Source organism: Oryzias latipes, chromosome 18, assembly GCF_053564925.1.
Source record: "Oryzias latipes strain Hd-rR chromosome 18, Olatipes_Hd-rR_3.1".
Classification (NCBI taxonomy): Eukaryota; Metazoa; Chordata; class Actinopteri; order Beloniformes; family Adrianichthyidae; genus Oryzias; species Oryzias latipes.
Window position 1 is genome coordinate 35,344,910 of NC_136254.1, and position 14,552 is coordinate 35,359,461.

At 46.0% G+C, this 14,552-nt stretch overlaps 2 protein-coding genes and 1 long non-coding RNA gene across 4 annotated transcripts in view; 1 reads left to right on the top strand and 2 right to left on the bottom strand.

The window, feature by feature from the left end:
- LOC110014393 (ICOS ligand-like) overlaps positions 1-14,552 on the top strand; it is a 133,849-nt gene that overhangs the window by 106,381 nt on the left and 12,916 nt on the right. The gene's annotated exons all lie outside the window — the stretch shown is intronic.
- LOC101161512 (uncharacterized) lies at positions 616-4,585 on the bottom strand. The gene is made up of 3 exons (XM_023965916.2): positions 1,321-4,585; positions 913-1,245; positions 616-847 (listed from the first exon to the last, which is right to left on the bottom strand). The coding sequence occupies exons 1-3, from the start codon at positions 1,526-1,528 to the stop codon at positions 735-737; spliced, it is 654 nt and encodes a 217-aa protein (XP_023821684.2). The 5' UTR covers positions 1,529-4,585; the 3' UTR covers positions 616-734.
- LOC144987412 (uncharacterized) lies at positions 4,622-7,114 on the bottom strand. The gene is made up of 3 exons (XR_013651303.1): positions 6,467-7,114; positions 6,320-6,355; positions 4,622-6,220 (listed from the first exon to the last, which is right to left on the bottom strand). It is a non-coding gene; the product is annotated as an uncharacterized LOC144987412 (long non-coding RNA).

Genomic DNA, 14,552 nt, shown 5'->3' on the forward strand with positions numbered 1-14,552 from the left:
GTCTCCTGAATGTGGTTCTGAAGCTGGTTCCTCCTGGTTCCTGCAGGTTCTGGAATCCTTTAGATGATCCTCTGAAGTCCACGTCGTCTCTTCAGCGGCTGCATCTCCTCCAGAACGTTTTCTCGTTCTGTGGTTCTGCTCGGACACGGCGCTCTGGGAACCGCCTCCTTAGAGAGGAACTTTAGTGGTTCAGCCAGACTCTGGGGGGGTCAGTGAAGGTCTGATAGAACCATCCAGAACCAGACTGAACCAGTTGAAGGACATGAGGGGAACCTGCAGCTGCTTTGATGATCAGTTGGTGAAACTGTTTCAAACATTCATGTCCTGCAGAATTTAGACAGATTCTCCACAGTTTTCTGGTTCTGAAATCTGGTTCTGTGGGTTTAGGAGCTGAAAGTCCAATTGATGTAAAAAAAAAAGAAATCAATCAGACAGTGACCCGGATGACAGCTGGATGTTATTATGGAATGATGGAAATGAAAACACTTTCATCTGGATGTCTGCAGAAACACTGAATAAAAATATGATTCTATTCCAGATACGTTTAGAAAAGTGACTAAAAAGACTAACTGAAGAATTTACTTTGAAATTTAGATTTATTGTATTCAACACACAAACACAAGATTTTAAATCAAACAAAAACATTTAGACATTTTAAACAAATTCAAGAAAATTACAAAAATAAAAAAGTGAAAATTATCTTAAAGTTTCTGAAACCAAAAGAGACTCTCTGTTCAGAATTGATGCTCTGTGGTTCCAGATGTGATGATGTCATCATCGTCTTCAGCCAATCCCTGCTCAGCATGTGAGTGCTGGGTCATCACCATGGAGACAGACGGGTCACTTCCTGCAGACAGAACAGTTTAGAAACTGAAGATGATTGATCAAATGTGATTGATTGATTTCTGTTACCTGAGGCTCTTTGTGGACATAAAGACACCAGAAGGAGAGTGGAGATGAAGAACGGACTGATCACCAGCAGGTGGAGCAGGACTCTCAACTCAAGACCTAATGCAGGGGGCGGGGCTTCTGTGGTGGGCGGGGTTTCTGTGGTGGGTGGGACTTCTATGGTGGACGGGGTTCCTATGGTGGGAGGGACTTCTGTGGTGGGCGGGGTTCCTATGGTGGGAGGGACTTCTGTGGTGGAAGGGGTTCCTATGGTGGGAGGGACTTCTGTGGTGGAAGGGGTTCCTGTGGTGGGAGGGACTTCTGTGTTGGGCGGGACTCCGGTGGTCCTGGGTTTCTCTGCAGACAGAATCCCACCTGGTCAGGTGACTGCATGGAGGAAATCCATGGTGAGATGACAGTGAAGCTCCTCACCTGAGACAGAGATCCAGCTGGATGGAGACTCTCCATGAGCGCTGATGTGACACTTGTAGAGACCTTCATCAGACCTGGAAACATGCTGGAGGGTCATGTGACCTGTAGGCTCAGTCCTGATGAGGGAGCCATCTTTATAGAAAGCAGCTGAGGGCTTGGAGGGAGGGGTCTGTGATTGACAGCTCAGAGTGAGGTCATGACCCTCCATCACAGGGAGGACAGGACTCTGCAGGATCACTGATCCACCTCAACACAGAGACAAAGCATTTCATCCATCTGCACACAGCTGCAGCAACACTAACTCCACAGTCTGATCTTACCTGATCTCAGCCCACTCTTACTACAAATGAGAAGAATAACAGTGACATAGACCTGAGTGATGTTGTGTCCTTTCCGAAACTTTGTGCGTTGGAACTCTGTGTTAAGCCAAAGCGTAAAGATGACAGAACATCCGAAATAAAGCTCACAAACAGATTTTTACCCCTAACACAATGTGATGTTAAAGAACAAAGTGAAATTGGACCACAGAATAGGAGTTATAATGTTGGAAACAAAGCACAGGCAGAAAGAAAATCTGTGCCAAACGTCAAGGTCAGAGATACGCTGCTGCTTGGAGATGGCGCTATCAGTGGAGTCAGCCACAGAAGAATGCAAACTTTATGTTGCCCAAGTTCTACTGTTCCAGTGATTACAGGACTCTTATCTAAAGTCTTGTACCAAGGAGTCAAACGAATAATCATCCATGTAGGTGCTGTCGATATCAAAAAAGAACAATCTGAACGTTTGAAAAAAGACTTCATCAAGTTATTTGAAGAGATTGACAAAGTAGAGGTTGAAGCATTCATCAGTGGACCTCTTCCTAACATCGATGGGGTGTCACTCAAGTTCAGCCGTCTGTTTCAGCTGAACAATTGGCTCTCCAGAGAGTGTGCTTCCAGAGGATTCCATTACATTGAGAACTTCAATACATTCTGGAAGCGAAAGGACCTTTTCATGGGAAGAGGCCCACACCTGAACAGAGGTGGAGCAAGAGAGTTAGTGAAGAACCTCCTCCACGCTCTGGGGCAAAGAGGCCAAGGCCCTGAAAAGGCAGTAAGGAACGACCGAGCCAGTGTCCCAGGAACCACAGCACAACGGCAACAACAACAACAACTACCTCCACCACCACCACCGGTCAAAGACTTGGATCCGGCAGCACCAGCACCACAACCATCTCCATCTAAGGACTCAGCTGCACCAGCATCACAACAACCACCGCCAGCTAAGGACCCAACCGCAGAACCACAACAACAACCACCAGATTTGGCCCCAGAAATTCCACCATCTGACCAGCTGTGGGCGCCCCCTGCTACATCTACTCCCAGTGAAGAATCACTTTCCTTTTCGTCCCCCCCACTTTCACCCATGGCCCTACCTAGCCATTTTGATAGCCTCATTAAGTCAGGAATTAAGATGGCTCCCCTAACACCTGTGAGCCTCACACCACACAGGAGCTCTCCTACCCCTCCAGCGCCCCCTCCTTATCCTTCACCCAAAGTCCCTCCCAAAGCCCCTCCAACACGCCCCCTCCGTCGTTCACCCAAATCCCGTCCAGCTCCCACTCCTCCCGGTCCATCACCCAAACTACCCTCAACTCGACCTCCCCTGCGCGCCTCTAGACGTGGTATCCCCCAGAGCTAGGATGAAACGGGCCCCCAGTGTCCTAGGAAAGGTTATGTCAAACTGGGGCTCTGTGATGAACAGCTTCCTTCTGGTGCTATACCTGTAGTTGCACCACGTAGAATGCAAAAAAGGGCAGTTAAATTGTCCAATCAAAGAAATCTAGTTCATATCCCCAGCAAGAAGGTTTTGACCAGTCCCAAGGAAACTAATCTCAAACTTGCTGCACTCAATGTCAGATCTTTATGCAACAAATCATTTTTAATCAATAATCTTATCTCTTCTTTTAATCTTGATTTTATGTTTTTAACTGAAACATGGCTTGACAAAAACACAGGAAACATAGTTCTAGTCGAATCAACTCCCCCCAAATACAAACATGTATCGGAAATACGAGAAAATAAAAAGGGTGGAGGCGTTTCTGCACTGTTTAGAGATAATATTGCAACCCGCAGACTATCATTTGGTGTGTTTTCATCATTTGAGTATGTGTCCTTTAAGATTGAGTTAAAACAAACTCCTCCCTTACTCTGCATAGTCATGTACAAACCTCCTCATCACAGCCAAAGTTTCATTGATGATTTCACTGAAATGCTCTCAGACTTTGATGGTCTAGTCATTACAGGTGATTTTAATGTTCATGTTGATAATGTCAATGACAGAAATGCAAAAGAGCTCAATGCTGTCCTTGAAACCTTTGGTCTAATTCAGCATGTGAGTTGCCCCACCCACAGCAGAGGGCACACTCTGGACCTGCTCATCACAAAGGGGGGTTATTATTTACAATGTCAGTGTGGTTGATGTCGCCCTCTCTGATCATTTCTGTGTATTCTGTGTAAGCTCCCTGGAGGAACGATGATCTAGTCAGGGCACAGAAACAACAGTGCCGCAGAGCTGAGCGAAAGTGGCGCAAGTCAAAACTCCAGGTTCATTATGAAATGTATAGGGGGGAGTTGTACGCTTACAACCAGATCTTATGCAGAACAAGGGAAAGGTACTTCTCTGAAATCATTGGAAGTTGCAGCAGCAACTCTCGTGTCCTGTTCACAACAGTAAACAGATTAACTAACCCTCCAACCCAGCTACCAATAGAACTGGTTTGCACACCCAAATGTAATGAGTTTGCTGTATTTTTTAATGACAAGGTTCAGGGCATTAAAAAAGCCATCAACTCCACAACACATATAACTATCGAACGGCCACCTACTCACTCTAAGCTGACTCACTTTATACCTGTCACTGACCAAACTGTCCAAGAGACCATCACCCGTCTGAGCTCGTCTACATGCTGCCTTGATGTGTTACCCACTAGATTTCTAAAGTCTGTCCTGAACAGTGTGTTGCCATCAATTACTCAAATAGTTAACATGTCTCTTCAATCTGGAATATTTCCAGAGGCCTTAAAAACTGCAGTCATTAAACCTCTCCTGAAGAAAAGCGGTCTTGATCCCACTGTACTGAATAATTACAGACCTATCTCTAATCTGCCATTTTTAGGAAAAGTCCTTGAAAAAGTTGTCTACCAACAGCTCACTGATTTTCTCTTATTAAACAATTCATTTGATGTTTTCCAGTCAGGTTTTAGACCCCGTCATAGCACAGAAACTGTTCTTATCAAGGTAACCAACAACATCCGCCTGAACACTGATGATGGAAAAGTCTCTGTCTTAATCCTGCTAGACCTGAGCGCTGCCTTTGATACTGTTGATCATGGGATCCTTTTGCAGACTCCAAGACTGGGTTGGCATCTCTGGATCTGCCCTAAGTTGGCTCAAGTCTTATCTAGAAGACAGGAAATATTTTGTTGAAATTGGGAGTTGTGTCTCAGACTACATGGGCTTGACTTGTGGTGTGCCCCAGGGATCGATCCTGGGACCCCTTCTGTTCAACCTCTACATGCTGCCACTAGGGCAGTTAATACGCAGTAATAACATATCTTATCACAACTATGCAGATGAAACTCAGATCTATGTGTCACTGACAGCAGGTGAATATGGGCCGAATGTGGATTCACTCAGCCACTGCCTCCAACAGATCAGTGCGTGGATGCAGAACAACTTTCGCCAGCTAAACTCAAACAAGACCGAAGTTATTATTTTTGGTCCACAGAAACAAAGAGAAAGTCTCAGCAGCTACCTTCATTCTCTGTCTCTTAAACCCTCAAATCAAGTCAGAAATCTAGGGGTAATCATGGACTCTGACCTGAACTTTAACAGCCATATACATCAGCGGCATTTTACCATCTGAAAAACATCGCCAAAATCAAAAACATAGTGTCAAAGCGAGACCTGGAGATACTTATTCATGCATTTGTCTCCAGTAGGTTAGACTACTGTAACGGCCTGCTCACCGGCCTCTCCAAACGAGCTGTAAAACAGCTTCAGTACATCCAGAATGCTGCTGCTCGAGTCCTGACCAGAACCAGGAAGTATGATCACATTAGTCCTGTGCTCAGGTCTCTGCACTGGCTCCCTGTACCTCAAAGAATAGACTTCAAAGCAGCTCTGCTTGTGTACAAGTCTCTCCATGGCCGAGCACCAAAGTACATCTCTGACATGTTAGTGCCATATGAACCATCTCGTACTCTGAGGACCTCAGGGGCCGGCCTCCTGTTGATTCCCAGAGTCAGAACTAAACAAGGGGAATCAGCGTTTCAATATTCTGCAGCTAAAATCTGGAACAGCCTCCCTGAAGTCGTAAGACAGGCCTCTTCTGTGTTCATGTTCAAATCTAGACTTAAAACATTTCTGTTTAGCCGTGTCTATGACTGAAAGGTCCTATCTGCACTTTTCTTTCCTTTCCTTCCTTTATTTTTAAATCAATTTTCAATTTTTTTTTCTTTTCTTTTAAAGTAAATTTTATGTTGATTATTTCTATGATGTGTTGTGATTTTAATGCATTTTTCTGTTTTGTGAAGCACCTTGAATTACTTTGTGTATGAATTGTGCTATACAAATAAACTTGCCTTGCCTTGCCTTACCAGAAACACTGATGTTCACGCTGATGCTGGAGGCTCCTCCCCCTCTGGACTCACACCAGTAAACGCCGCTGTCTAATGGGTGTATGTAGCTGATGAAGCAGAATGAACTGCGTAACTTTGCCCATTCAGAACAGTCGGTGATATCTCCAGCTAAACTTTTCCTCCTCAGAGTCCATCCTGCAGAGCTGTGGTCCTCACACTTCAGAGTCACTGATTCTCCTTCAAAGAACTGAGATCTGCTGGGACTCACAGTCAGACCAACTGCAACAACAAAGTAAAGACACACAGAGTGTTGCTGCTGTCAGAGGCTTTCTTGGACACAAAGACAGAGAGTGGGACTGACTGAGGAAGTGGACTAACTTTGGTTGGTTGTGCAGCACAGCAGGGAGCTCAGAGCTGCAGAGAAATGACACTCAGCTTAGTTGGAGCTTTGATGAAGGCTCTGCTGTGGGAAGCAGCATCTGTCAACGTTTCCACACCAACACACATCCAGCAGACGGGACTCACCCAGCAGCATCTGGACAGATGTTCCCTCCATTCTGCAGCTGCAGGACATCAGACCAACAGCAGTTGGACAGACACCAAAGTCTGATTCTTCTGTTAGGATGATCGTCTGTGTGACGGTTCACTTTTCTCTGAAGCATCAACCAGGAAACTCAGACAGGAAGAGACGTGACAAACCACAAACACAGTGGTCACAGGAGAAAAAAACTGTTGTCTTCATATGAAAGAGTTTTCATGAAGTGTCAGAACTCTGATGGCACCTCTGAGGTTGGTTGTCGTGACGACTACGACCAAACTTGGTTTGTTGTTTTGTGTGGGTGGAGGGTCTTTGTATGTTTCCTACTTTCATACATCCCCACTGGTGTGTTTTCATGAATGTCCATCACTACATAGGACAGTCTCATTGGGTCCACCATGTTCTCCGTCTTTCTTCCTGGACTCTCTGGCATCTTTGAAGGAAATGATCCTGAGTCAGGAACAAGCTGAGGCTGATCACACTGGTTTCTTGACGTAGTATCTGCTCACCAACGTCTAGTCATTGCAAAACTGATGACATCACAGCAGGGGTCAAGAACCAGAAGGACATGTAGGACGGCAACCTTCTGCATTTCACCGAGACGTGCCACTGAATCACGTCATCCACCTGGCAGAGTTTATCCAGATTGATCACATTGTCAACATAATGGAGTTGGTCTGATGGTCAACAACCAGTGGTGGGACACTGTGACCATTGTTCCCCTCTCACGCTCTTGCATTCCAAATCTTGAACTTCAGGCCATCAAATGAAGCCCCTTTTATCCCTCTGCCATCCATGTCAGTCATAGTCAGTGAAGATTTTATTCCACCTCAAGACACAGACTCAACTACTGGAATCTACATGAGACACTAAAGATCCACCAATCATAGCACCAGGACGCCACGCTCATTGTTTGAAGGACTAGAACAGTTTCAAGCAACAACTGCTGAATCTCCACCACTTGCCCCAGTAGGGGTGAAAGGACACTGAAACTGGTACATGTCATTTGAAAACAGCTACAAGGCTCAGTCCTAACCACCATTTGGAACGGTGGACCATGTTGCCATTTTCGTTTTGCTTATGTGCCTCTGAAACAGGAAGCCACGATACAGAAGGAGGCAGTAACCTGGCTAGGCTGAAGATGATGGACAATACAGACAGGGACATGTTCTGGTACAACTTTGTGATGTCAACATGTTTGAGGAAATGGTCATGGGGCTTTAAGGTAAACAAATGGAGGATACAGAGCAGAAAACCACCATCAAGATACATTTTATTACCAAAAGTGTTGGCTCACCCATCCATATGATCAGAATCAGGTGTCCTAATCACCTGGCCTGGTCACAGGTGTATAAAATCATCACTCAGACATGCAGACTGCTTTTACAAACATTGGTGAAAGAATGTTCCGCTCAGTGAATTCCTGCGTGGAACTGTCATAGGACTCCACCTGTGCAACAAATCCAGTGGTAAAATGTCCTAAATCTTCCCCAGTCATCTGTCAGCTCTATCAGAATAAATTGGAGGAGTTTGGGAACAACAGCAACTCAGACACCAAGTGGTCGAGCATGTAAACTGATGGAGAGAGGTCAGTGGATGCTGAAGTACAAAGAGGTCTCAGACTTTCTGCAGTCAATTGCTACAGAGCTCCAAACGTCGTGTGACCTTCAGATTAGTCCAAGTCAAGCACGCAGGGAGCTTCATGGAATGGTTGTCCAAGGCCGAGCAGCTGCATCCAAGACACACATCACCAAGTGCAATGCAAAGCATTCTGGACTGTATTGTGGCTCAGAATAAATTTGGTGTAGAAGGAGTAATGATGTGGGACTGTTTTTCAGGACTTGAACTTGGCCTCTTAGTTCCAATGAAAGGAACTTTGAATGTTTCAGAATGTTGGAAAAGATTTGGACAGTTATGAAAACAATTGCTAAAAAGGTGTACAAACCCTGGATCTGCCTCCTCTAAATTATGGTGTGTGCCAGCAACCATTAACAGCAGGGGTCCCCAGATCCAGGCCTCGAGGGCCGGTGTCCTGCATGTTTTCCAACCAACTTGCCATTGAAGGCTAAACACACCTGATCCAGGTAATCAGCAAAAAATAAGGCAGGACCTCTGGAAAACCAGCAGGACACCGGCCCTCGACGCCTGGATTTGAGTAGCCCTGATTAACAGGTTCTGATCCACGGACGTCAGTGCACCAGATGGTCTGTAGGGGGCGATCAGATCACAAACATATGGAGGAGTTTGACAATGGAGGGCCCTAAAAGTCAGCACTAAGATTCTATATTGAAAGCGGTAAGCAACCGGGAGGCAAAGAAGAGCTTTGAGGATCGGGGAGATGTGATCTCTTCTCTTGGGTCCAGATCCTCACAGCAGAGTTCTGGATCAACTGCAGTCGAAACAGCTCCTCCTTCTTATTCAGACAGGAAAACAGACTGTTACAGTGGTCTAGCCATGTAGAAACAAAGGCATAAGCAAGCTGTTTCTCATAAATGTGCATGCTGTGTTTGACAAACACAATAAATGTTTCAGAAATTAACAACGAATGTTTAACAAATAAAGAAGGAATATCTGAAAGAATTTTGATTAAATATGCTGACGAGTCTTCATCACCAGCTCATATAAATGTAGACATTTGTGGATGATTGATTTTTTCAGAAGGGTGTTTTCATGGAGGTTGTATTTTGTTGACGGTCCCTTGGCAACCGTGTCACTGTTCTGTCTGCAGCTGGAAGAGAACATCCATCCATCCATCGATCTTCCTCCACTTATCCGGGACCAGGTCGCGGGGGCAGCAGTCTAAGCAGAGATGCCCAGACTTCCCTCACCCCAGCCACTTCCTCGAGCTCCTCTGGGGGGAAACCCAAAGGCGTTCCCAGGCCAGCTGAGAGACGTAGTCTCTCAGACTCAATGTCCCCAACCTCCCTCGGTACCTGTTTAAAGTTCTCCCGGATGTGGAAGTTAAAGACTTCCCTAACGGAGGGCTCAGCCAGACTTTCCCAGCAGACCTTCACAGTACGTTTGGGTCTTCCAAGACTTTCCGGCCTCCTTCCCCGCCAGCGAATCCAACTTACCACCAGGTAGTGATCAGTGGACAGCTCTGCCCCTCTCTTCACCCGAGTGTCCAAAACCCAGGGCCGAAGGTCGCCTGAAACAACTACAAAGTCGATCATTGACCTCCTGCCTAGGGTGTCCTGATGCCAGGTGTATTGATGGACCCCCTTGTGCTAGAACATGGTCTTCATTATGGACAACCTATGACGGGCACAGATGTCTAATAACAAAACACCACTCCGGTTCAGATCCAGGGGGGCATTCCTACCAATCACACCCTTCCAGGTGCCACTGTCATTGCCCACATGGGCATTGAAGTCCCCCAGGAGGACAATGAAGTCCCCCGTTGGGGCACTTTCCAGTACCCCTTCGAGAGCCACCAAGAAAGTCTGGTACTCTGAACTGCTGTTTGGCCTGTAAGTTGAAACTACAGTTAGAGACCTGTCCCCCAGCTGGATGCGGAGGGACATGACCCTCTTGTCCACTGGGGTGAATTCTAACACTTGGCGGCTGAGCTGGGGGCTCACGAGTAAGCCCATCCCAGACCGCCGCCTCTCACCTTGAGTGGTGGAGAGTCAAACCCCTCTCTAAGAATTGAGTTTCAGAGCCCAGGCTATATGTGGAGGTGAGCCCGACTACATCTAGACAGTATCTCTCAACCTCTCGCACCAGCTCAGGCTCCTTCCCTACCAGAGAGGTGACATTCCATGTCACAAAATCCAAGTTCCATGACCAGGGTTTGGGTCGCCGAGGCATCCGCCCTCGATTGCCACCCAAACCACATTGCACGGGTACGGGTGGTGGGCCCATGGGAGAGTGGTCCCACGTTGCTCATTCGGGCTGTGCCCGACCGGGCCCGTGGAAAGAGCCCCGGTCCCGGTCGCACTGTTGTTCCTGAATCAGAGGTTCGACTATCGGACCGACTCTCCTCTCCAGTACCCTGGCACAGACTTTCCCAGGGAGGCTGAGGAGTGTAATTCCCCTGTAGTTGGAACACACCATCCAGTCCCCCTGCTTAATGAGGGGAACCACCACCCCTGTCTGCCATTCGAGTGGTACAGTTCCCGACTGCCACGTGATGCTGCAGAGACGTGTCAACCAAGACACTCCCATAGAATCCAGAGACTTGAGGTACTTAAGGCAGACTTCATCCACTCCCGGGGCCTTGCCACTGAGGAGCTCGTTGACTACCTCAGTGACTTCAGCCCGGGCTATATGTGGAGGTGAGCCCGACTACATCTAGACAGTATCTCTCAACCTCTCGCACCAGCTCAGGCTCATTCCCTACCAGAGAGGTGACATTCCATGTCACAAAATCCAAGTTCCATGACCAGGGTTTGGGTCGCCGAGGCATCCGCCCTCGATTGCCACCCAAACCACATTGCACCGGCCCCTTTTGAGGTCTCCTACGGGTGGTGGGCCCATGGGAGAGTGGTCCCACGTTGCTCATTCGGGCTGTGCCCGACCGGGCCCGTGGAAAGAGCCCCGGTCCCGGTCACCAGGCCCTCGCCTGCGAGCCCCAACCCCGGGTCTGGCTCCGGAGTGGGGCCCCGGTTACGCCAATCCGGGCAACATAATCGGGGCCTTGTTGTTTCCTTTCATCAGAGGTTCTGAACAGCTCTTTGTCTGGCTCGTCACCAAGAGAACATTTCTCATTAAAAGGCAGACAAAGCCTGATCTTTTTAGAAATACATTTGAAGTTCCCTCTCTGTGTCAGCACAAAATGTTTGAGATCCTTGCTGTCACATTTGAGTATTCAGCATGTGAGTGCTGGGTCATCACCATGGAGACAGACGGGTCACTTCCTGCAGACAGAACAGTTTAGAAACTGAAGATGATTGATCAAATGTGATTGATTGATTTCTGTTACCTGAGGCTCTTTGTGGACATAAAGACACCAGAAGGAGAGTGGAGATGAAGAACGGACTGATCACCAGCAGGTGGAGCAGGACTCTGAATTCAAGACAAGGGGAACCTGCAACAGGGGGCGGTGTTTCTGTGGTGGGTGGGACTTGATGACAGTGAAGCTCCTCACCTGAGGCAGATATCCAGCTGGATGGAGACTCTCCAATTTAGTCAATTGTTGTTTTTTTTAAAGAAATTTTGTTTTATTTTCCAAACACGTAGAACAAATATTCATGACAAGAACAGTCATAACAATGAGAATGCCAGGTGATGCATTTACGTTAAAGAAAGAACTTTTGCAAAAGACAGACAGCTGTTATTTATACAAATGGCTTTTTTAAAACAATTAGAAATAGTTTGTAATTAAGATTCAAATTCTTTAATTATTATATGGGGGGGGGGGGGTTGTGATGAAAAAATTTTGATTTGTGAAAATAAAACTTACCAAACATTATAATTAGATGAATTTCCACTTTTATGTTTGATTTTATCTTCTTTTCATGTTGACCAAATATGATATGTATTTAAATTTAATCTGAAATAGTGAGTCTAATTTATGATTTATAAAACGTGAACATTCTTCCCATAATGGATTACAGTTCCAAAATAGGTGACAGAGTTTCTGGTGTTCTTCACAGAGAGGACAGTTGGGGTCTATTGTCTTCTTTTATCTGAGCATGAACTGATTATGGGATAGATTCTATGTAGGAGACGTCTCTCATCTTGTTAAGGATTAGTCATTTCTGATGCAGAGTGAAATATTTTTCAGGACAAGTCAGGAACAAATGTTCTCCACTAGAAGACAGCAGAGGAACAGAAATGACATTGAACTGAAACTGGAGGACTTTGTTCTTCAGGACAAGTAGAAAAAGAATTTTCCAACATTAGAAGGAGATGTTTCCATCAAGGTCAATGTTTTAAAGAGTTCACAGATTTCAGTAGCAACAGCATCAAAAACAATTGAATACTCTGTTGGAATAAACAGTCAGTATGCAGGAAGTTAGCGGGACTCAGCTGTCAATCAAAAGACCACGCCTTCACCCCATAACAAGCGGCAGTGCTTTTCCTATAACCTGCAGTGCTGAATATTCAACCATGTGGCTCCTCGGTTCTGTTCTGTTCGTGGTTCTGGCCGGTTCTTCTGGTTCCGGAACATCAGGTGAGATCAGAATAAAACAGAAATGTCTGAAAATAGTTAGAAAGTAGCCGTTAAACAGCAGAAAGACGTTTGTTTGAGGAATGCAGAGGAGAAAGCTCGTGATGATTCTATTCATGAAGTAAAGATATACAGATGACATAGAAATATACAGATGGAGGAGAACCGAGGACCCATCGGAACCAAGGATGCTACTGTAACGGTCCAGATTACTGATTACTGTCCTCTATAATTCTCTGATCTCTGGTTCTTCTGATGCAGGTCTGAACATCACTGCTAGACCTGGAGATGACGTCACTCTGACATGTGGAGACACAAACATAACTAAGAATCTAATTTTAGAGTGGAGCAGAACTGACCTGCAGGAGGAGAAATATGTGTTTTTTACAGGAGAACTGGTGTTCATCTTGAACATCAGCATGAATCTTTCAGGAACCGAGTGTCTCTGAAGGACAGTCAGATGAAGGATGGAGATCTGTCTGTGGTTCTGAAGAACGTGACGATTAATGACACTGGAATATATGAGTGTAGAGTTCAGAGAAAAGGCAGATCTAATTTACAAATTCCTCCCATCTCCACCATCCATCTGTCCGTGGATCCTCCAGGTGACCCGTCTCCAGGTGAGCAGTGTTTGTGTTCCTGCTTGATGTCAGAGTAAAGGTCTCAGATCAGACGTGTTTTCTGAAGATGTTGTTGATGAGACTCTGCAGGAAGCAGCTGCTCTGATGAGGAAGAGGAGAGGATTCTGTTCTGCACTCATCATCCTCTCTCTCTCCTGCAGGACAGGTGTCCAGTATGGATCACTGGGATTGTTCTGGCAGTTATTGTTGTTCTCTGGATCTACAGGAAGAAAAAAGGTCCAAATCAAAGTTCCAGTGGTTCCAACAACCAGCAGAATCCTGAACAGGATTGTCTAAACTCAGATTCTAATGCAGTGAGAAACACAACAAACACAGATCCTTGAAGTTCTGAAGGTCTTTTCTGTTCCTGAAGTGGATCTTCTCTGCAGTTCAGACTCTAGAACCTTTCAGAATAAAAGTCTAAAGGTCAGAAGAAGCACAAGTTTCCTCTAGAGAAGCTCCAGCCTCATCTGGAAGAAGTGGGACAGATGCTCAGAGGTTCTTCTCCTCTGAGGAAAGATGGAGCTTCAGTGAAGAAAGGTGGAGACCAGCCTGCAGAGAAGCTGAACTTCTTCTGGTGAGGAGAACCTGCAGATGGAGTTCTAGAGGAAAGAAAGCTTCCAGAACCTCACACAACAGCTGCAGTCCAGCTGGAAGTTGGATCTTCATCGGATGCTTTGATCATAATAATAATAATAATAATAATAATAATAATATATATAATAGAATATTTCCAGACCCTCAAAGTTCTTCCAATGTGTCCATTATTCATTCATTCTTGGTGAGGGTAACTACTGATGGACCACTGCTGCCCTGGGGCAGAATGACAGAGACTGACAGTTCTACTGCCCCTCTGACCGTCACAGAGGGTGTTGCTGGGGTTCTAGTGGGTTCTGCAGCTAAAGGTGGACTGTTTACAGGTCAATCATTTCATTCAGAACCTCTGCATGTTCTACAGAGGTTCTGCTCCAACAGGATCCCAATCGGAGAGGAAGTTGTGACTGTTCCATGACTGCAGCAGATCTGCATGTTCTGGAAAAGACTCAACCGTCTGTAAAGTGTTTCTGTTCATCTGAATAAAAAGTTGTAAAGAGTTCCTCTGTTCTCCTCTCAGTCGTCACACAAACAGCAGAACCTCCAGGAAGAGGAGAACCTCAGGAACTCTGTCTGCATTTCTGGGAGGAACTGAAAGTCACATCTGAGGCTCCGCCTCCAGGAGGAGGAGCTTCCTGGAGGAGCAGCTGCTTCCTGTGAATAGTCTCCAAGACTGACAGGTTGTGGGTTCAAATCCACTGTTGAGTTGTAGCAAAGACTCTAAATGGGACTAAGTTTCTGCCT